Here is a 22,082-nt window from a genome sequence, read left to right as displayed (position 1 = left end):
ATAAGAACATTCCAAGATGGTTGAGGGGAAACAAGCAAACTGTTACTCACAGATGGTGAAAATATTCAGAAACTCGAGGGCTCATCCGAAAAGGAACGTATCTATTTACGGAAATATTGTGGAGACGTGAGCAGGGCTCAGAGTACGGAATCCAGTGCATACTCAAAAGCAGCCATAGCTGAAAAAAGGCTAGAACTAGACAAGAGCAAAACTAAGCAGGGTCTAAATAGATGAAATGGTTAGACTAGCTAGGTGTGGTGTTCCGTTTTACCTATGACTTTGTATGTATGTATGACTTTGTATGTATGTATGTATGAAAATCAAAATAGAAAAGTGGAGAGAAATTGTGAGATATTTCACCCATAAGGAGTTTCACCTTAACTCATGTTAACCCTGATCAGGAATGACACATATGTTTGCAGACTTAACAAATCATATCAAACATGAACATATAAAATATAGGGTACTGCATGGCACGAACGCAATAATCTATTCACGTTCCTCTTCAGGTCTTGATGCACTTAGTTCTGGAGGGCTAGAATTTTATAAGTTATTGTGCAATACTCTTTAAAATAAAGTTTAAGTTGGATCAGAGTGTTATTTATTTTTACTTTTGACTACCGTTCTTTCAATTGGCATTTGGGCTATGTTCTAAGCTCGGAGTGACGATGTACTTGTCAGTCCAGCACCATCTTGGTCAACACTCTAGTCTCGGCTTGATGCTAGCCTACTTCAATCAATCAATCAGTACATTTATATAGCCCGCTACTCACCCACGAGGGTCTCAAGGCGCTGGGGTTGGGGGTGCTGCTACTGCTCGAATAGCCAGGTCTTGAGGTGTTTCCTGAAGGTGAGATGGTCCTGCGTCAGTCGTAGGTGTGCGGGGAGGGAGTTCCATGTTTTGGCTGCCAGGTAGGAGAACGATCTTCCTCCGGTGGTGGTTCTGCGTATCCGTGGGACGTTGGCGAGGGCGAGGTTGGCGGAGCGGAGCTGGCGGGTGGGGGTGTAGAACGAGAGGCGGCTGTTGAGGTATTCGGGGCCCATGTCGTGGAGCGCTTTGTGTGCGTAGGTGAGGAGTCTGAACGTGATCCTCTTGCTGCCGGGGACCCAGTGCAGGTTTCTCAGGTGGGCGGATATGTGGCTGTGGCGAGGGATGTGGAGGATGAGTCGTGCGGAGGCCTTCTGTATGCGTTGGAGTCGTTTCTGAAGTTTGGCAGTGGTTCCTGCGTATAGCGCGTTTCCGTAGTCTAGTCGGCTGGTGACGATGGCCTGGGTGACGGTCTTTCTGATTTCGGTGGGGATCCACCTGAAGATTTTCCGGAGCATGCGCAGGGTGTTGAAGCAAGAGGATGTGACGGTGTTGACTTGCTTGGTCATTGTGAGGGAGGAGTCCAGGATGAATCCCAGGTTGCGTGCATGGTTCGTGGGTGTCGTTGCGGGGCCCAGTGCTGTGGGCCACCAGGAGTCGTCCCAGGCGGATGGGGATTGTCCGAGGATGAGGACTTCCGTCTTGTCTGAATTCAGCTTCAGGCGACTGAGCTTCATCCATTCTGTGACGTCTTACATCCCTTCCTGGAGGTTGGTTTTGGCATTGGCTGGGTCTTTGGTGAGGGAGAGTATAAGCTGGGTGTCGTCGACGTAGGAGATGATGTTGATGTTGTGTTTGCGTGCGATGGCGGCGAGGGGGCTCATGTAGATATTGAGGAGGGTTGGTCTGAGCGAGGAGCCTTGGGGTACGCCGCAGATGATCTTGGTGGCCTCTGAGAGGAAGGTGGGGAGGCGGACTCTTTGGGTTCTGCGGGAGAGGAACGAGGTGATCCAGTCCAGGGCCTTTCCTTGGATTCCAGTGTTGAAGAGGCGGGTTATTAGGGTGCGAGGGCACACGGTGTCAAAGGCTGCCGAGAGGTCTAGGAGGATGAGAGCGGTTGTTTCTCCGCTGTCCAACAGGGTCCTGATGTCGTCGGTGGCTGTGATGAGGGCGTTCTCGGTGCTGTGGCTCGAAATCCGGATTGGGATGGGTCGAGCGAGTTGGTTGCCTCGAGGAAAGCAGACAGCTGTTTATTGACGGTCTTCTCGATGACTTTAGCCGGAAAGGGCAGAAGAGAGATGGGGCGGACGTTCTTGAGGTCTTTGGGGTACGCTGTGGGTTTCTTCAGAAAGGCATTGATTTCTGCGTGCTTCCAGCTCTCAGGGAAGGTGGCTGACGTGAAGGAGTTGTTTATGACGTTCCGGAGGTGGGGTGCAATGATGATGTCTGCTTTGTTGAAGATATGATGTGGGCATGGGTCAGAGGGGGAGCCAGAGTGGATGGTGTTCATGATGTAGGTGGTGTCTTCAGTGCTGATGGGGGTCCAGGCGCTGAGGGTGGTGGTGGGCGTCGTTGGTTCGGTGACTGGAGGCGAAGTCTGGGGTCCGAAGCCGTCGTGTATGTCTGCGATCTTGCGGTGGAAGTACGTGGCGAGGGAGTTGCAGAGATCTTGTGACGGTGTGATGTCGTTGTTGTTGGCGCTGGGGTTGGAGAGCTCTTTGACTATGCTGAAGAGTTCCTTGCTGTTGTGGGTGTTGCTGTCGAACCGCTCTTTGAACGATGACCTTTTGGTGGTGCGGATCAGCTGGTGGTGTTCGCGAGTGGCGTTCTTGAGGGCTGTCATGTTTTCTGTAGTACGTTCGTGGCGCCAGGTTTTTTCGAGGGTACGGCAGGATTTCTTTGATTCTTTGAGGGCATCTGTGAACCATGAGGTTTTCCTGTTGCCAGTCATGCAAGGGGGTTTCTTCAGTGGGGCAAGGTCGTCGGCGCAGTTGGTGATCCACTGTGCGAGGTTGTGGGCTGCGTCGTTGGTGTCAGCGGTGTTGGCTGGCGGGTTCAGGCTCAGTGATGAGAGGAGCTGGTCCGTGGTGATTTTGCTCCAGCTTCTGCGGGGGATTCGTTGCGTACGGTGGTGGGATGTATTCTTTTGGAAGGTGAAGTGGATGCATCTGTGGTCGGTCCAGTGTAGTCCGGTGGAGTGGCTAAAGGAGACGTGGTTGCTAGCGGAGAAGATGGGGTCGAGCGTGTGGCCAGCGAGGTGGATGGGGGTGTTCACCAGTTGCTTGAGTCCGAGGTTGGCGAGGTTGTCGAGCAGGGAGGTGGTGTTGTTGTTGTCGCTGTTGTTCTCCAGGTGAAAGTTCAGGTCCCCTAAGAGGATGTATTCTGGTGAGGCTAGGGCGTGCGGGCTGATTAAGTCGGTGATGGTTTCGCTGAATTGTGTGCGCAGGCCCGGGGGTCTGTAGATGAGCGTTCTTGTAAGGGTGGTCTTGGGGTTGGTGTGAATCTGGAAGTGTAGGTGTTCGGCGGCGGAGAGTGTGTCTTCGGTGTTGGTCGTGATGTTGATGGTGTTCTTGTAGACGATGGCGATTCCTCCTCCGGTTTGGTTGACGCGGTCCTTCCGGGTGATCTTGTAGCCTTCCGGGATGGCTATGGCGATGTCGGGGGCCGAGGAGGCGTTCAGGTTTCCATGAGGAAGGCGTCGTCTGGTGATGTTGTGTCGAGGAGGTCCCAAAGTTCGATGGCGTGCTTGTGGACGGAACGGGTGTTGAGGAGGATGCATTTGAGGTGGTTGTTGTCGTTGCTTGGTCCGGCAGGCGGGTGGAAGGTTCGGAGGCAGGTGAATTTGCAGGCTTGGCACGTGAAGGGTCCCTGGGTGCGCCTACGTAGCAGGTAGGTGGTCGTCCTGTGTTGAGTGCGTTGAGGGCGGCGGGGTCGTATCTCAGTCGATGCTTCTGGCTCCTGCGGGGGCCAGGGGTACTGGCGCTGGGCGCGGTCAAGGCGCGGACGGGCGCGGACGGGCGCAGACGGGCTTGCCTTTGGCGCGCATTCGGGGCAGAGGGAGGGAGGAGCAGCTGGGAGGTGGGAGCGGGCGGCCAATGGGAGTCGAGGGGGTGGGGCCGCAGGGACGCAGCGGTGGGGGAGAAAACGGCAGGGGAAACGGAGCCAGCGGGGACAGCGAGAAAGGGGGCACAAATGTGGAAACAGAGCACAGGGGTACAAAAGGGTACAAAAGGCAAGAGTGGCATAGGGAGGCAATCAAGGGAGCAATAATAACAACAACCAAGACGAGCAGACAATCAAGAACGGCAAACACAGTACTTAGCCGGGTAAGAGACGGCTAACAAGGGCGGCAGTGGCAGCAGGAACCAGGACACACAGGGGGCTGCGTGGCAGTGAGGGGAGCGACCTACCTGGTGGCAGGGTCAAAGGTCGCTCTCTCTACCGCTGCGCGGCCTCCATATGAGGGGCAGAGGGAGGGAGGAGCAGCTGGGAGGTGGGAGCGGGGCGGCCAATGGGAGTCGAGGGGGCGGGGCCGCAGGGCCGCAGCGGCGGGGGAGAAAACGGCGGGGGAAACGGAGGCAGCAGGGACAGTGAGAAAGGGGGCACAAATGTGGAAACAGAGCAGAGGGGTAGAAAAGGGTACAAAAGGCAAGAGTGGCACAGGGGGGCAATCAAGGAAGCAATAATAACAACCAAGACGAGCAGACAATCAAGAATGGCAAACACAGTACTTAGCCGGGTTAGAGGCGGCTAACAAGGGCGGCAGTGGCAGCAGGAACCAGGACACACAGGGGGCTGCGTGGTGGTGAGGGGAGCGACCTACCTGGTGGCAGGGTCAAAGGTGGCCTGCTGCGCAGTAGCACCATCGGCGTGCCGAAGGTAAACCCATCTGCACCCATCCGCACGCAACGCAAGCCACACTGGAATGTCGCTTAGAAAACAAGAAAGCTCAATTAGATATTCCAGTGAGTGTTTAAATCAAATTGGTAGAGAATTTGTAAATGGTAGGTTTTCTGGAACACAGGGTTTACGAATTAGAGTGATCTAGAAGAAGTATTTAGCATTTGTGATAATCAATGTGCAATCTCTGGTGAATCATGCCACTGAAATTAATCCTCTTTTGGCAGAAAAAAGGAAGCTATCATTTAATACAGAAACTTGGGCAACGTCCGAGTCGAATCCTGTTGTCAGCATTGCTTACCCTCAAGATTGATCCAGGCTGATTCCAGTGGTGATTGGATAAGAAGAAGTGCCCTGCCATAGTGGTGTTGCCTCCTCCTCTTTAACAATCATTTGTCATTCAAGGAGCGAGTAAACAGAAGTAGTAAATGGGCTCCTTTACCTGCAATTCATTTTTACGTTCTGTTCAGTATTGCTCCACGCCAAATGGATTGCTAATACCCAGACATAATATTTTTCCATCGAGATTGCTACAATTGACGCACAGTGAATTCATTCTAGTAAGAACCGCTCGGTGTATGATCGTTGGAGTGAAATGATCTGCCCTAACCACTCCTCCCTTGAAAGCTCTCCATGTGCTCTCTAACAAACAACACACTGACTTTCAGCCACTTTGATTGGTGCAACACATAGTTTCACAAGTCACTCCCAGGAAAATATTTTTACCAGTTCTTGCTCCAGCAGCCTTCAAGACAACTTACTTCCAGCCTCCTCAATAAACTAACAGCATTCAGAATTAAGAACAAACAATTCACAGCAAGGCCTCTCCTCAGTCAAGGTTCAAGCTAAGAAGCGTTCTGCCACAGATCCCGCGGATTGATAAAGAGTACTGCAACTGAAGAATAAGGGGTCGAGCAACACTACGGATGGCCCAATAATTTCATATATGAGTGGAAACACAGCTTAGCGCACATATCGTAATTATGATATATGACTGATTTTATTGCATCTAGTAAATACTCGGTGCAACAAAAGGAGCATCCCTGAATATATTTACCTGCAAAGATTCATCATACAAACAATACCCAGTAAATACAGGAGAATGTGGAATTTGGTGCAGTAAGCACCACAATCCACGTTACTTCCTATTTTAGGGTGGAAAATCTTAAAAGTTGGTATTTATCAGATCAAATGGATAAAATACGCTACAGTGTTATTTATCGTGCAAATATCGCACCTAATACATGGCTGTTCTTAATGAGAGGCATAGTCTCATATCAAGCAATCAACACCTTAACCTTGCTATAGCCTCTACTTTCATAATATGCAATACACATTTCAACCTCAGTGTTCTAAAGTAGTCTTAGGCGATACTAGTGCTAAGCACAATACAAAATGAGTTTTAATTTATTTTCCATAAAACAGGGAGCTGTAAGCTTACGGTCTTAGAGATCATAGATGAGAAATTGCTAGACCTATGCAGAAAGCACTTTTTAAGGCATACATTATTAACCCTATAAGAATGGGTGGGATTCACACCACCAGGTGAGCAGTTAACAAACTTAATATACGTATGCAGCAGAGTGGCAAGCTTCTCTTGAAATTTCACAGATGTACAATTCCAAGTTGGTCCATTACAATAAAGTCTGTTTGCTGCGTAGAAAGAGAACCTGGAATATGCACTTTAAAGTGCGGAATCTCCATCACACAAGATGAATACAAGCCTACAGCTTGTTGTAATTCAATAAATAGGAGGCAGGAGGGAGATGCGCCAAAGCAAGCTTCAATAAATTTTTTGTCTTTCAGCTTCCTCCTTCTTTCTCTCCAAGATAAACCGAAATCTTGAAATTGTCCGAGGAGTCACAGAACACTAAATACACCTCAACAAGAGAGTTTTATGATGAGTGTTAGCAAAGAAAGATCTACTGAAGTCCTAGTCTGTACCAAAACCAAGCACCCCAATTTATACTACATGTATTTTTGAAGCATGTAAAAGGTCTAAAGGTCCGAGGTAAACAAATACGCTGAAGTGGAGAAAGAAAAGAGTAAAGGGAGAGCGCATATAATTTACTGGCAAACAAATTATGTTCTTCATGTGCATGCAGTGCATCCCTCTTGAAAGAATTTAAACTGGGCTTCCACTATTTCTTTCAATTCTATGTCAAAGTAAAATATTGCTAACACTACGCAATGCACACTCAAAGTCAGAAACTTTCCTGCTGTTTAGGGACAATGTAATTAACTAACAAATACACATTTTGTACAAAAACTGCATTGCCTTTGAAATATTTTCCAAATAATTTTCTTAGCATGCATAAAGAATACAGAGAATTTAGCAGATTACCGGACAAAGAATATGCAAACAGTGTAACTACTTGAGAACAGTAGGTGAAATGGAGTACTACTACAAATAGCAATTAAAAGGTCCCGGTTATATCAGGGTTGTCCGACTTGATTTTGTCAGGACGTCCTGTATCTTTTCCTACAGGCTAATAGTCAGATCGGCAGTCTATGATTTAATTAACTTAAAACATTTACCTTGTTACGACCTGATGAGTATAGGCTCTGTTTGGGCTACCAAAAGACTTGGCTAAACCAAAATCGGCCAGTTTTAGCACGCCATTTTCATCCAGTAAAAGGTTATTGGGTTTGAGATCCTGTAAAAAATAGATAAAATAAATATCAGTCAGTAGCCAATTTCTCTTACACATTTTGGAAGTTATACGAAAAATTGCTACTTTTATAGAGAACACCACTGACTGATTTCTCAATGGAACATTATTATTCAAACCAATTGTACGAGTAGTAGCTTTTGATAAAAGTGGGACTTGTGGGCTACATAATCAATACAGAAACCTATACTTACTGGAACTCAATCCACTGAGTCCTGAGTCCAGTAGAGGCTGTTACGCAATTAAGGAAAAGTTACTTCCCCTCTAACAATGATTTTCAACTCTGGGTATAAAGCATAGGATAAAGTGCACTGCGTAATTAGTGACAGTGCGTTATGGTTTAACCAACAAGGTCTTTACGAAGATGTAATTCAAAGAAGGTTTCTAGTGATGGTATCTGGTGAAGGCATCTGTGGTCATGATGATCAGTGCAGAAAAGCATTTTCTTGTAAGAAAAGAAACATCAGTCTTTTTCTTTGATCTTTATAAAAAAAAGCCAGCTAGATCAGTGTACTTAATTATTCAAGTGCAGTATCAGTGGTCTAGTTTTACTGATTACGTTTTGAACTATGGCATTATGCACATTTGACAAATTAGGAAGCTTTGCTTACGTTTCATTAACGTCTAAAAAAAGACCCAAAATCCGTCTCCTTGTGCCAAGGAGTCTTCCATTGCAGCCAAAGACCACTCATTTCTCACTACTAGAATATCTGCTGTAAGGAATATGACGTGGTCAGTGTTGACTGCTTTATAGTGCTTTCTTTGAGGACATTGGGAAAAGCAGGAAGAAGTGAGAGAGGGACATTCGACTGATCAGGGAAAATAGACAATGGGTAATTAAGGTGCATCAGGAAAATGGGCACATAAGGAAAATGTGGCCAAGAGGAGAGGAAATGGGGGAAGCTGAGGGTAAGGAGAGAGGAAACAACATGGAAAAAGTAGGATACAGATGGAAAGCATAAGAGGGCAGATATGAGGTAAAATTAGAGAGGGAGAAAACAAAAGGTGGCTGAGTGAATGCCAAAGTGGGGGAGGAGAGATGGATAAAAAGGAGAGTTGGAAGGGTAAAGGAGGAGGCATAAGGAGGAGGGTATAAAGGAGGAAAAGGGGAGCAGAGGAGACAAAAAGAAGAAGAGGCAAAAAAGGGAGGGAAGTAAAAGAAGCTGATAAGATTAGTCAGTTTTGTTGAAGTGTAAATAGAGTCGTCACAAAAGGCAGAGATGGGGCAAAAGAGGCTCAGCGTGGGCAAATGTGGACAGGGTGAGCAATAGGGTACAGAGGATGGAGGCAGTAGGAGGAAAAGGAGGACAGAGAGGAGGCGACATTGGGAAACAGTTTGGGAAGATAGGAGGAATGTGGGATACCAGTAAATAGTTTACAGCAAATGTTATATAAAAGATATGAAACCAAGTGCAAGCAAAGCAAACATAGACCTTGTCCCAAGTACCCGAGATCTGAAAGTGATCCCTTCATATCTCTTTTAAATAAAAGCCTTGTGTACAAATCATAGATCAATGCAGCTACCACCAGAGAAGCAGCCAAAAGAGAGAGCACAGGGCAAGAGCATGTGAAGAGGTGAAACTTTCATGGTTCATACACACTTCAGTAAGAAAGAGTTCACTCACACACATGGTTCACTCACGGTGTATGGTTTATTGCACACCTGAATACTATTTACTCACATTCAGGATATATATATATATATATATATATATATATATATATATATATATATATCTATATATATATATATATAGATATATATATCTATATATATATATATATATATATATAGATATATATATATATATATATATATATATATATATATATATATATATAGATATAAAGAAAGTGCTGCAACCAATTCACGTCAATACTACAATGTGTATTCTCCAAGTGAAGAGTGGCTGCAATTTAAAATCTTTCATTTCCTGATGGGTTTCGGCACTCACACCTTAGTTAAAGGATTGAGGTTCAAACAGTGTCCAGGCACAAGTGCTTTAAATCTACTCCATCACGTGACCTTGCAAATGCATACAAGTCCCAGGATGCATTGCTTTAGTCATCCTTCATATATATCTCTATCTCTCTCTCTCTTTCTTTCTCTCTCTCTCTCTCTCTCTCTACCCCCCCCCCCTCCAGTTACATGTGCTCTTATGCTTCATGTAATTTACTTTACTTTCTGAGCACTCTTTTTTGTTGGCCTTCCTCTGCTCCTGTAGTGTTCCTGTTCTCGTCCCTCTTAAGCCCCGCCTTTCCGGCTCCTCCCGCTGGCTGCTTCACAGAAACACCCTTCTCTCTATTTATGATTGCTTGTTTGGCGGTGGTTTCCTATTTTGAAGATAACAAGCTTTCATCTATATAACCGGCTTTAAAAACTTAAAATACTATAAGCACTGTTAAAAAGCATTAAAAAAGTATTAATACGCTCTGATCAAGCGCACACTCAGCAGTCCCCCTGGGGCACACGCTGGCATCCACTTCTGGGTTGTCTCGTAACTTGAGAAAGTAGAAGTGATTTCTGTGTCACTAGAGCAAGTCAAGTCAAGTCAAGTCAAGTCAATAGATTTGTATAGCGCGCTACATACCCATAGAGTCTCAAGGCGCTTGAGGAGGGGTGGGGAATTACTTGTCGAATATCCAAGTTTTGAGTTGCTTTCTGAATGCTAGGTGGTTCTGAGTAAGGCGAAGGTGAGTGGGAAGTGAGTTCCAGGTTTTGGCTGCCAGGTAGGAGAAGGATCTACCTCCCATGGTGGTTTTGTTGATGCGAGGAACAGTGGCCAGGGCTTGGTTGGAGGATCGTAGCTGACGGGTGGGGGTGTAGAAGGACAGTCGTGTGTTGAGGCATTCGGGTCCAAGTTCGTAGAGTGCTTTGTGTGCGTGGGTGAGGAGGCGGAACGTTATCCTCTTATGTACGGGGAGCCAGTGGAGGTTTTTCAGGTGACCAGAGATGTGTTCTTTACGCGGGATGTCTAGTATGAGCCTGGCTGAGGCGTTCTGGATGCGTTGGAGTTTTTTCTGGAGTTTAGCGGTGGTACCGGCGTATAGGGTGTTTCCATAGTCCAGGCGGCTCGTGACCAGTGCGTGGGTGACCGTTTTTCTAGTTTCGGTGGGGATCCAGCGAAATGTTTTTTTGAGCATGCGAAGAATGTTGAAGCAAGAAGATGAAACGGCGTTGACTTGTTTGGTCATCGAGAGTGAGGAGTCCAGGATGACGCCCAGGTTCCGTGCGTGGTCCGTCGGGATGGGTGCTTTTCCGAGGGCCTCTGGCCACCAAGAGTCGTCCCAGGCGGAGGGGGAGGTGCCTAAGATGAGGACTTCTGTTTTGTCTGAGTTCAGTTTCAGACGGCTGTGTTTCATCCATTCGGCTACTTCTTTCATTCCTTCGTGTAAGTTGGTTTTGGCGGTGTTAGGGTCTTTGGTGAGTGAGAGGATCAGTTGAGTGTCGTCAGCGTAGGAGATGATGTTGAGATTGTGTTGGCGAGCGATGGCCGCAAGGGGGCTCATGTATACGTTGAAGAGGGTGGGGCTGAGTGACGATCCTTGTGGCACGCCGCAGATGACTTCAGAGGCCTCTGACTTGAATGGTGGGAGGCGGACTCTCTGGGTTCTTCCGGTGAGGAACGAGGTGATCCATTCCAGTGCTTTTCCTTGGATTCCGACGTTTCTGAGGCGCTGTAGAAGGGTGCTATGACAGACTGTGTCGAAGGCAGCGGAGAGGTCGAGGAGGATGAGGGCGACTGTGTCTCCATTGTCCAGTAGAGCTCGAATGTCGTCTGTTGCTGCGATAAGTGCGGTCTCAGTGCTGTGTTTGGCTCGGAAGCCAGACTGTGAGGAGTCGAGTGATTTGTTGGTTTCGAGGAAGGCGGCGAGCTGGTTGTTGACAGCTTTCTCGATGACTTTGGCCGGGAATGGAAGGAGCGAGATGGGGCGGTAGTTTTTGAGTTCGGTGGGGTCAGCTGTGGGTTTTTTCATTTTGTACCCACTAATGGTAATGCACACAATTAAAAAAATATTTTTATTTATTTAACTAGCGTTTACATTTATGTGGTGGTTTGAAAGGCACTACAAGCACCGCCAAAAGCATTAAAAAGCATTCATACGCTCCTATCGAGCGTGCACCCAGCAGTCCCCCGGGGGCACAAGCAGGCACCACTTCTGTGCTGCCTCGTTGTTTTATCTTGCTGCTAATCTTTTGATATAAATGTTAGAATGCGGAACTATCGCATTTCACTTGATTCTCCCTGCAGTCCTATTTCCCATCTTGTGATTCGCTTTCAGGGGAGAGCTGCCAGCCATTGCAATGTTTTTTTTCTCTTTTTTTATTTAGGAGAGGAGGGTGTGATTCCTTGTATCTTTCCATAACAATTCTCTCAGGGTCTAGGGCAATTATGTTGCAATTGCTTCACCTGCTGCCGGATGCTCACAAGAAGACGGTAGTCCAGGCCCTGATTGTATCACGGCTTGACTAACATCATGTACCTTGGCCTCCCGGAGTACTTATTGAACCGTCTGCAGGTGGTTCAGAGTAGGGTGGCTAGAGCTATTCTCATGGTAGGGCCCAGAGCACGAATGTCCACTCATTTGAAGTCCCTGCACTGGCTGCCAGTTCATAAAATGATTCAATTTAAAGCTTTGGTTATGGCTTTCAAAGTGTTCCATGATACTGGTGCTAAATATATCAGAAATAGTATCCAGCATTATGTGCTGCAAAGAGCCCTCTGATCTTCACAACAGTTTCTTATGACGATTCTTATGTTTTCCCTCTCCCGATTAGGCAGCCACTCTTTTCAAGTGCTGGCCGCCCGTTTATGGAATTGTCTGCCTTTGCCGCTCTCTTTTCGTAAACAGTTGAAGACCTGGTTGTTTCAGCAATAACAGTTGATAGTGTGTTTCCATAACATGGTTGTTTATTTCTTTTTCAATGTTTTTATCTCTGTCTTGTAGTCCTTAGCCCCGGGACACTCTGTGGAGTAGCCGTGTGCTTTACAAGTACCCTTTTACATTTCATTACATTGGTACACGTATTGTTCTTGTCACGCTACAGTACTTCACATTATTCCAAGTAACAGCATTACGTATTGTTTCCCATTATAAAATATTGCTCATCTTCTGCCTGCTTTAAGAACACAATGTTCATAGTTTGTATCAATTTATGTAGCAAATGGTATACATACAACTTGTTTTATTTTTTATGTGAAGCAACTCGATCATTGCACCCCTTGTAACCGTGTGTGTGGATATTATGGACACATACTTATTAAGGCAGGTCAATGCCCTCACTGACAGCACATGCTCTTTTAAAGCTGTTTGAATGTTTTGTTTGTTGTCATGTTTACAGCAAAGACAACTGAGTTATTGCTTGAGTAGAGTGTGCCAAATATTTCAGGATTTTCCTGGTGTGGATGCTGAATGGTTTTGTTTCCCTATACTTTCATGTAGCGATGACTGCGAGGCTTCTATGGTAATTCAGTGGAGCTTTATAAAAGATTTCTTTATTGTGTAGATTCGTATGCATTTTGTCAGGCTTCTTACATTGTGGCCCAAGCTTCCTGTGTGACTTAAGCACCTTTCTTTAAATTCTTTTTTCCATTGGTGTCATTTATTTTCCACCTCCCCTCCCTTGTAACCTATTCTGATTTTCTGGCTCTCCAGGACTGCGAAGTCATATGAATGGCAAGAGCACTATGCAAATATGATCACTCCACTTTAAACAAAAAACTAAAGTAAAAAACATTGTCATTTACCACACCAATTGATTCACTTTCACAAATGCAAGACCGATTGCATGGCAAATGCTTATTTTCTTTACTTTCAGCCGGTTACTGTGCAACATGGGCCATTGTCAACATGGCTAAAAAAACATTCTCAAAGCAAAATAACTCTTGCATATGCAGATCAACAACAAGGCACAGAGTGGGTTTAAGGAACGAAAAACAGCAGAGCTTATGGCACACTGCTTTTCTAGCAGAGCACAACGACATTCAAACAATGGCGCGGATATAAAGACCAGGGGAAGCACAAGAGAAGGAGAAATATGGGGGAGAGGAAACATGTGTAGAGTAAGAGAAGAGATGCAGCAAAGATGACTGGAGTGATACGGAGAGGAGCGACACTGAAGGGTTGAGAGCCTGTGAAGGACAGAAAGGAAAAAAACAGATTGTCTCCCTGTAGGAGGCTGGCTTAGTATATGGTGCACCCGTATCTAAGTGAAGCACCCTGCACTAATCCAGACAACCCTTATGTGATTTTAGTGGTCTTAAACAACCTTAGAAAGCTCTCTACGTGGTAGCTGTGGAAAGCTGCCTTCAGGCTTGGCCAGAAGGAGTGTAAAGCAGCTTGCTTTATCAGTACTAATCTAATAATGTAGGTTAAACGAAAAAGAAATTCACAGTGTAAAAATAAAAATAGTAATATTTATTATACACACTCACTACCACATTGGTATATCTCCTACCGGGAGATATAAACGCAATACACACAATATTTCAAAAGGACAACAGGTACCTCGCACAAATACACATTGGTCTCCAGGGGGGACCAAACCATATTCATAAAGTGGAATGTGAACAGGGACCAAAGTCGAGACTGGACCCCGAAGACTTAGAAGAGCTGGGGACCCACGCTGCTAAGCAAGCTTCCAATACACAGGCAGAATGCGGCATAGTGCCGGAGGGAGTGGGCTGAGGGGGAGATTATTAGCCCTGGAGGTTTTGTCGGCACATAACGACCCGGGGTACACGGTTAAATGGCTTGTCCTGGAACGCACTGCTGGCTACAATGTCTAATAACTTGGAACGGGGTTGAGGGAAGGGATGGGGGGGGACGTCTTGGGGACAGGGTGAAGCAATATATGTGTCCACTGTACAGACTACTATCAAATCCGCTATTGGTATGAAACGGTCAGGAACATCATACTTTGTTTGAAAAGTGATTATTTGAAATGCTATGTGAATTCTATTCTTAATACGGAAAATAAAGTGTTTAAAAAAAAAAAGCTGTTGCATACTCGAAGGACCAGTGTGTGCTGAGCTCTCTGTGCAATTTGAAGTGTTGAATTACTTCAAAACAGTCTTTGCGGGCCTCAACATCTTCAGGGACGGTTTACTCGGCTGTACTGCCATTCTTGGTGTCTGGTCCGGCAAAAGCATTGCGGGTGGTTGATGACAAAAAGTGGGAGGAACCAAAGGAGAGGCTCATGCTTTGCCAGGCTGATACGATCCTTACAGCCACATAGACAAAATCTCAGCGTCAGCAACAAATATGAACAGATTCACCATGTCTGTAAATCCCTCACCTTTTGCAGTATCGTCTCTGCGCAACTCGAAAAACATCGTCTGACATTCGATCTGGGTCTTTGAATGAGCAGCAAATGTGATGAGGTAAGAACAAGATCTACAGGCCTGTTTACAGAAATAGAGCTCAGAGTGAGTGAAAAAATGAGCATTCAATCTACATTGTCGCTTCACAGGACTCCTTCAGTTCACTCGGGAAACAGTGCATTTAGGATGTCCAAAAAATCCTCTCACTTTGAAGTCTGAGAAAGAAAAGTAAACAGGCGCCCATGGGAAAACAGCGTTTATCATTTGACCACGGCCTTTGAATGCACAGAAAATGTGACGAGATAAGAACAAGATTTACAGGCCTGTTTACAGAAAAGGAGCTCGAAGCAAGTGAAAACAGGAGCTCTTGTCTTCAACAAAGAAAAAGTAGTTCCTAAAACAATTGCTAAAAAGCGAGCAGTAGATGGATAGTAGTAATTGGTACATGCCCATGGGGGAAGGGCTAAACACAGGAAGGACAAATAGGGAGAAAGAATAGGCGAGAGATAACAGAGCCAGCAAATAGGAAGCCTAAGGGCGGGCTGAAGCCCACAAAGGATATATAACATGTCTCTTCAGCATGAAGACAGATGTGGAATTTTTAAAATAGTTGTCAAAATCACTGCTGCAAAGTTTACCAGGTGCAAACAATTCTAGGAGAGACTAATGAAATCAAACATAGAAGTACAGCACCTGTTGACCTTTGACACAATAGAGTAAATTTTGTCCAGCTTTGAAGATAACAGGTCAGGTATATTAGGAAGAATAGTAATTGGTAACATTTGATACAGGGGGTCCTACTGCCACAGGTGCTCCTACACTCTAAATGGATAAACACATTTTACTCCAGTATTGGAACTTTCATAGATTCAAATGCATGAATCCTTCGCCGTCATCATGATGGGAGTGCCCGGTACCTTTAACATAGTAGTACCAGGACAGATATAGACTAGAAAAGGCCTAGGTCTCTTAGTTAAGCAACCTATCATCTTCCACCCAACATCCCCAGCGATTCAGATTTATAAGCAGCTGGCATTAGTATCAGCCCTTTATGGAGTGGAGTTGTGGAGCCACAAGGATGTGGGAAGATTACTAGTTGCGGAGGATCCCCACCGAAACCAGAAGGACGGTCACCCATGCCCTTGCCAGCAGCAGGCTGGACTACGGCAACACCCTCTACAGGGAACCTCAGCCAAACGCCAGAAACAACTACAACGCATACAGAACGCTTCTGCACGCCTCATCCTCGACATCCCCCGCCACAGCCACATCACAGCCCACCTGAAAGGCCTGCACTGGCTCCCCGTCAACAAGAGGATCACCTTCAAGCTCCTCACCCACGCTAACAAAGCACTCCACAACGCCGGACCAGCGTACCTCAACGAACGACGCACCTTCTACACCCCGAACCGCCAGCTTCGCTCTGCTGACCTCGCCCTCTCCACCGTCCTCAGCATCCGACGAGCATCCGCCGGTGGCAGATCTTTCTCCCACCTCGCTGCCAAAACTTGGAATACCCTCCTCGTCCGCCTACGACAGACCCAGGACCTGCTGACCTTCAGGAGACTTGTTAAGACGTGGCTGTTCAAGCAGTAGCAGCAACCCCCCCCCCCCCAGCGCCTTGAGACCCTCACGAGTGAGTAGTGCGCTTTACAAATAGATTGATTGATTGGAGAATCATTTTTTACGACAGCTGACGGGACTCCGAAGCAGCACGCCCCTGCTCCCTCTTAGGTTGCATATGGGGCTTATGCCAATTGAAGAGGTGGTTGGAGTTAGGCCCATTATCTACTGGAAACTTATTTGGTCGACACCAGTGCTCTGGTCTCACCATGAGGCGATAAAGGATGTCTTGAGCATCCAGGGTTCAGGTAGATTGGCCTGGATCAAGTACGTAAATGTCATCCTGGTTAAGATAGGGTGTGGAAACTTTTGGAACAAGCCCTCGGAAGTCTCTACAATTAGCAAACTTCTGAAGGAAAAGAATAGGTAATATGTCATGAGGCTAACAGGCACTAGCCTCTCGAGGCATCCATATAGATGTATTTCTCTCTTTCAAGGCAGACTATGTCTTTGAGCACTTCCTTGATGAAATTGAGCCCTACAAGCTGGAAAGTAATAATAATAATACAGATTTTTATAGAGCGCGAACAGTTACCTCAACCGGAGGTGTCCCGGCGCTATGTGAGCAATACAAGCAGTACTAAAGAAGCAACAATGGCTCAGATCTTGTGAGTAAAGAGCCATGTTTTTAATAGCTTCCTAAATCCTGTTTCTGATGTAGCCAACTGAATGGCGGGTGGGAGGGCATTACACAACCTCACCGTGCTGGCCGAGAAAGTCCTACCTCCAAGACGCGCTTTTTTGACTCGCGGGGCGCGCAACTGGCAATAGGCATTTGACCGCAAGGATCTTGCTTGTGCATACCTGGGGAGTCTAGCTTTAAGATAATTGGGACGGGTTCCATGGAGCGCTCTAAAAGGCAAGGATAAGGCTTTAAATTTAATTCTGCTTGCCACTGGGAGCCATTGCAGATCGCGTAAATGCGGAGAGACATGTTGTTTAAAGGGAATGTGTTTTAACAGCCTCGCAGCCGCATTTTGCACTGTCTGCAGTTTCTGGATCAGATATTTAGGAAGGCCCAAGTACAGGCCATTTGCGTAATCCAGCCTTGAGGTAACCGTCGCATGGATTACCATTTTGCGACATTCAACCGGTAGAAGCAGAAGGAACTTACGCAGATTCCTCAATTTACTTAAACATCCTGCTACAACCTGCTGGATGTGGGAGGAGAAGGAAAGGCTGTCATCCCACCTCACCCCCAGGTTTAGCCTTTGTGCTGGGGACTGGTGCGGGGCCCATCTCAGAAGGCCACCACAGGTCAGGAGAGGGGTGACCGCCTTTCCCAAAGAAGATCACCTCCGTCTTCCCCGCGTTCAGTTTGAATTTATTAGTGTTCATCCACCTGGCCACATCACGGAGACATCCTTTGAGTCTGGCAAAACCTGCCTCCGACACTTCAGAATAGGGGAACACAAGTTGGGTGTCGTCAGCATAAGAAATTGCCGTGACCCTCCAGTTGGCAATCAAGGTGAAGAGCGGAGCTAAATAAATATTAAAAAGTAGCGGACTGAGTGCTGATCCCTGCGGGACCCCACACCCCAGCCTCTTTGGTTTGGAGCAATAGGGGCCCAGTGCCACTTTCTGTGAGCGATTAGTCAGATAAGACTTAAGCCACCCAAGTGCTCCTGAAGCCCAATATCCCCCAAACGCTGCAGAAGTCTGACATGGTCCACCGTATCGAAAGCGGCCGATAGATCCAGGAGCACCAGCATGGCTGATGCCCCTGAATTTAAGGACCACCTGACTGACTCTGCTACCTCAATCAGGGCGGTCTCGGTACTAAAGCCCGCCCTAAAACCTGATTGTGTTTCATGCAAGATCTTACTCTTCTCCGTAAAACTATTCAATTTGCGCTGTATCAGTTTTTCCATCATTTTTCCTGGAGCAGCCAGTAGAGAAATAGGGCGGAGATTGCTAAGATCCTCTGGGTCCCCGTTGGTTTTTTTTTCTCCAGAGGGAGGAGCGTAGCGTGCTTCCAGCAGTCCGGAAACACCCCGGATGTAATGGAGGTGTTCCATATATGCAGAAGAGTGGTCACAATTGACTCAGACATCATATTCCAGAGCTTTGGGGGGCAGGGATCGTCCGGCGCCCCGGATTTACACCTCTTTATTTCCTGTAGTGCCTCCGTAAAGGAAATCAGATGGAATTGGCTTAGGGTCATGGGGGGGGGGTGCCGATTTCATAGGTGTCTGCCATTTCAGTGGGACTAGAATGGGAGAAAGTACCATACACTTTCTTAATTTTATCATAAAAAAAATTGGAAATATCTTCACACAGGGTCTCAGATGGAGTGATTTCTGTTTCAATACTTCTGGGCTTAAAAAAAGACTGCACTATTTTAAAAACTTCTTTACTAGATTGTTCCGCTTGATGGATAGAAGTGGCAAAAAAAGATTTTTTTGCTATTCTTATATATTTTTGCAACTTCCGGATGGCTATTTTATAGCACTCCTTGGCTGATTCACAGTAGTTTGCCCGCCACTCGGGCTCCAGTCTCTTACAAGCCGACTTTTCAGCCCTCAACTCCGTTGAGAACCACGGGGCTGATGGGGATTCTCGACGCGACAGAGTGCGTTTGGCTGGAGCAATAATCTCCACCATATCGCCTATCCATCGATTCAATGCACCTGCGTCAGTATTAGAGTCAGCAGTCAGTACGGGGGGGTTAGTAACCAGGACAGGTCCAATGGTGTCAGGCCGAAGGTTTTTCCAATTCCTATGCAGAAAGGAATGTTTGCCCGCAGCCTGGCAACCAAAAGGCAATGTAACAGCAAAGGAAATCAAAAAATGGTCCGACCAGAGCAGTGGTTGCGGCGCCTCTGCTATGGTTTCCTGAATGTTGGAAAAGATCAGATCAAGGGTGTGACCTGCTTTATGCGTGGGGCCGGTGATAATTTGTATTAAATTAGCAGCGCTCAAGGTAGATATTAACTGAGCCGCCAAAGGGCAGCTAGACCTATCTACATGTACATTGAAATCTCCCACTACTATGAAGTGGGGATGAAAAAGAGAGCTTTGGACAATAATATCCATTAGTTCACTAGTGCTGGTCCCACTACAATCAGGAGGTCTATATATAACTATCCCGGCCAGGGACAGTTGGGGGTTTACTTGCAGGCAGAAATGTAACCCTTCCATACCTATGATAGTGGTCGGTATGGAGGATGTAAGCGTGAATTTATGTTTAAAGATAAGCGCCACCCCCCACCCCTTCTGTCGCATCCCCGATTTGAAAAGCTCATTTTAAAACCCTGGGGGACGGCTAAGGCAATAGTAGTCAGATTGTCTTCATTCAGCCACGTTTCTGTCAGAAACAGATTCAGAAAAGGGGGTGGTGATGAACAGAGTGTCTGAATTAAGCAGACCACTCTTACCCAGTCCAAAGATCAGGGCTTGATCCATCACCGTTTTTTAGCTCACTGCACCATCCCAGCTCAGAACCTGGCTACATGCAAATTAGTCTGTTCCTGTCCCAGTTCATGATGGGAACAGGGCAAACCAAACTACCAAGCCAATTCTTATACTGGGAAGGAAACAAGCTTCCGGGGACCGGTTTCTGGCATTTCAGCCGTCGTCGGCCCGGCTTGCTTGAATCCTGATGGTGCAATGAGCAAGGGACTCACATCTGAGTATACCCTTCCACGCTTATGGTGGACAAATTGATTCAGAAAAGGGGGTGGTGATGAACAGAGTGTCTGAATTAGGCAGACCACTCTTACCCAGTCCAAAGATCAGGGCTTGATCCATCACCGTTTTTTAGCTCACTGCACCATCCCAGCTCAGAACCTGGCTACATGCAAATTAGTCTGTTCCTGTCCCAGTGCATGATGGGAACAGGGCAAACCAAACTACCAAGCCAATTCTTATACTGGGAAGGAAACAAGCTTCCGGGGACGGTTTCTGGCATTTCAGCCGTCGTCTGCCCGGCTTGCTTGAATCCTGATGGTGCAATGAGCAAGGGACTCGCATCTGAGTATACCCTTCCACGCTTATGGTGGACAAATTGATTCAGAAAAGGGGGTGGTGATGAACAGAGTGTCTGAATTAAGCAGACCACTCTTACCCAGTCCAAAGATCAGGGCTTGATCCATCACCATTTTTTAGCTCACTGCACCATCCCAGCTCAGAACCTGGCTACATGCAAATTAGTCTGTTCCTGTCCCAGTGCATGATGGGAACAGGGCAAACCAAACTACCAAGCCAATTCTTATACTGGGAAGGAAACAAGCTTCCGGGGACCGGTTTCTGGCATTTCAGCCGTCGTCGGCCCGGCTTGCTTGAATCCTGATGGTGCAATGAGCAAGGGACTCACATCTGAGTATACCCTTCCACGCTTATGGTGGACAAATTGATTCAGAAAAGGGGGTGGTGATGAACAGAGTGTCTGAATTAAGCAGACCACTCTTACCCAGTCCAAAGATCAGGGCTTGATCCATCACCGTTTTTTTAGCTCACTGCACCATCCCAGCTCAGAACCTGGCTACATGCAAATTAGTCTGTTCCTGTCCCAGTGCATGATGGGAACAGGGCAAACCAAACTACCAAGCCAATTCTTATACTGGGAAGGAAACAAGCTTCCGGGGACCGGTTTCTGGCATTTCAGCCGTCGTCGGCCCGGCTTGCTTGAATCCTGATGGTGCAATGAGCAAGGGACTCACATCTGAGTATACCCTTCCACGCTTATGGTGGACAAATTGATTCAGAAAAGGGGGTGGTGATGAACAGAGTGTCTGAATTAAGCAGACCACTCTTACCCAGTCCAAAGATCAGGGCTTGATCCATCACCGTTTTTTAGCTCACTGCACCATCCCAGCTCAGAACCTGGCTACATGCAAATTAGTCTGTTCCTGTCCCAGTGCATGATGGGAACAGGGCAAACCAAACTACCAAGCCAATTCTTACACTGGGAAGGAAACAAGCTTCCGGGGACCGGTTTCTGGCATTTCAGCCGTCGTCGGCCCGGCTTGCTTGAATCCTGATGGTGCAATGAGCAAGGGACTCACATCTGAGTATACCCTTCCACGCTTATGGTGGACAAATTGATTCAGAAAAGGGGGTGGTGATGAACAGAGTGTCTGAATTAAGCAGACCACTCTTACCCAGTCCAAAGATCAGGGCTTGATCCATCACCGTTTTTTAGCTCCCTGCACCATCCCAGCTCAGAACCTGGCTACATGCAAATTAGTCTGTTCCTGTCCCAGTGCATGATGGGAACTGGGCAAACCAAACTACCAAGCCAATTCCTATACTGGGAAGGAAACAAGCTTCTGGGGACCGGTTTCTGGCATTTCAGCCGTCGTCGGCCCGGCTTGCTTGAATCCTGATGGTGCAATGAGCAAGGGACTCACATCTGAGTATACCCTTCCACGCTTATGGTGGACAAATTGATTCAGAAAAGGGGGTGGTGATGAACAGAGTGTCTGAATTAAGCAGACCACTCTTACCCAGTCCAAAGATCAGGGCTTGATCCATCACCGTTTTTTAGCTCACTGCACCATCCCAGCTCAGAACCTGGCTACATGCAAATTAGTCTGTTCCTGTCCCAGTGCATGATGGGAACAGGGCAAACCAAACTACCAAGCCAATTCTTATACTGGGAAGGAAACAAGCTTCCGGGGACCGGTTTCTGGCATTTCAGCCGTCGTCGGCCCGGCTTGCTTGAATCCTGATGGTGCAATGAGCAAGGGACTCACATCTGAGTATACCCTTCCACGCTTATGGTGGACAAATTGATTCAGAAAAGGGGGTGGT

At 46.8% G+C, this 22,082-nt stretch overlaps 1 protein-coding gene across 1 annotated transcript in view; it reads right to left on the bottom strand.

Moving 5' to 3' along the window:
* The window catches only part of CDK7 (cyclin dependent kinase 7), a 212,340-nt gene that overhangs the window by 87,706 nt on the left and 102,552 nt on the right, over positions 1-22,082 (bottom strand). Inside the window, exon 7 of the mRNA XM_078677314.1 lies at positions 7,247-7,365. Coding sequence (XP_078533440.1) covers positions 7,247-7,365 — 119 coding nt within the window. The remainder of the gene's footprint in view (positions 1-7,246; positions 7,366-22,082) is intronic.

This window comes from Lissotriton helveticus, chromosome 2_1, assembly GCF_964261635.1.
Source record: "Lissotriton helveticus chromosome 2_1, aLisHel1.1, whole genome shotgun sequence".
NCBI lineage: Eukaryota > Metazoa > Chordata > Amphibia > Caudata > Salamandridae > Lissotriton > Lissotriton helveticus.
Note: the sequence above shows the minus strand (reverse complement) of the source record. Positions and strands in the feature narration are given on the sequence as shown.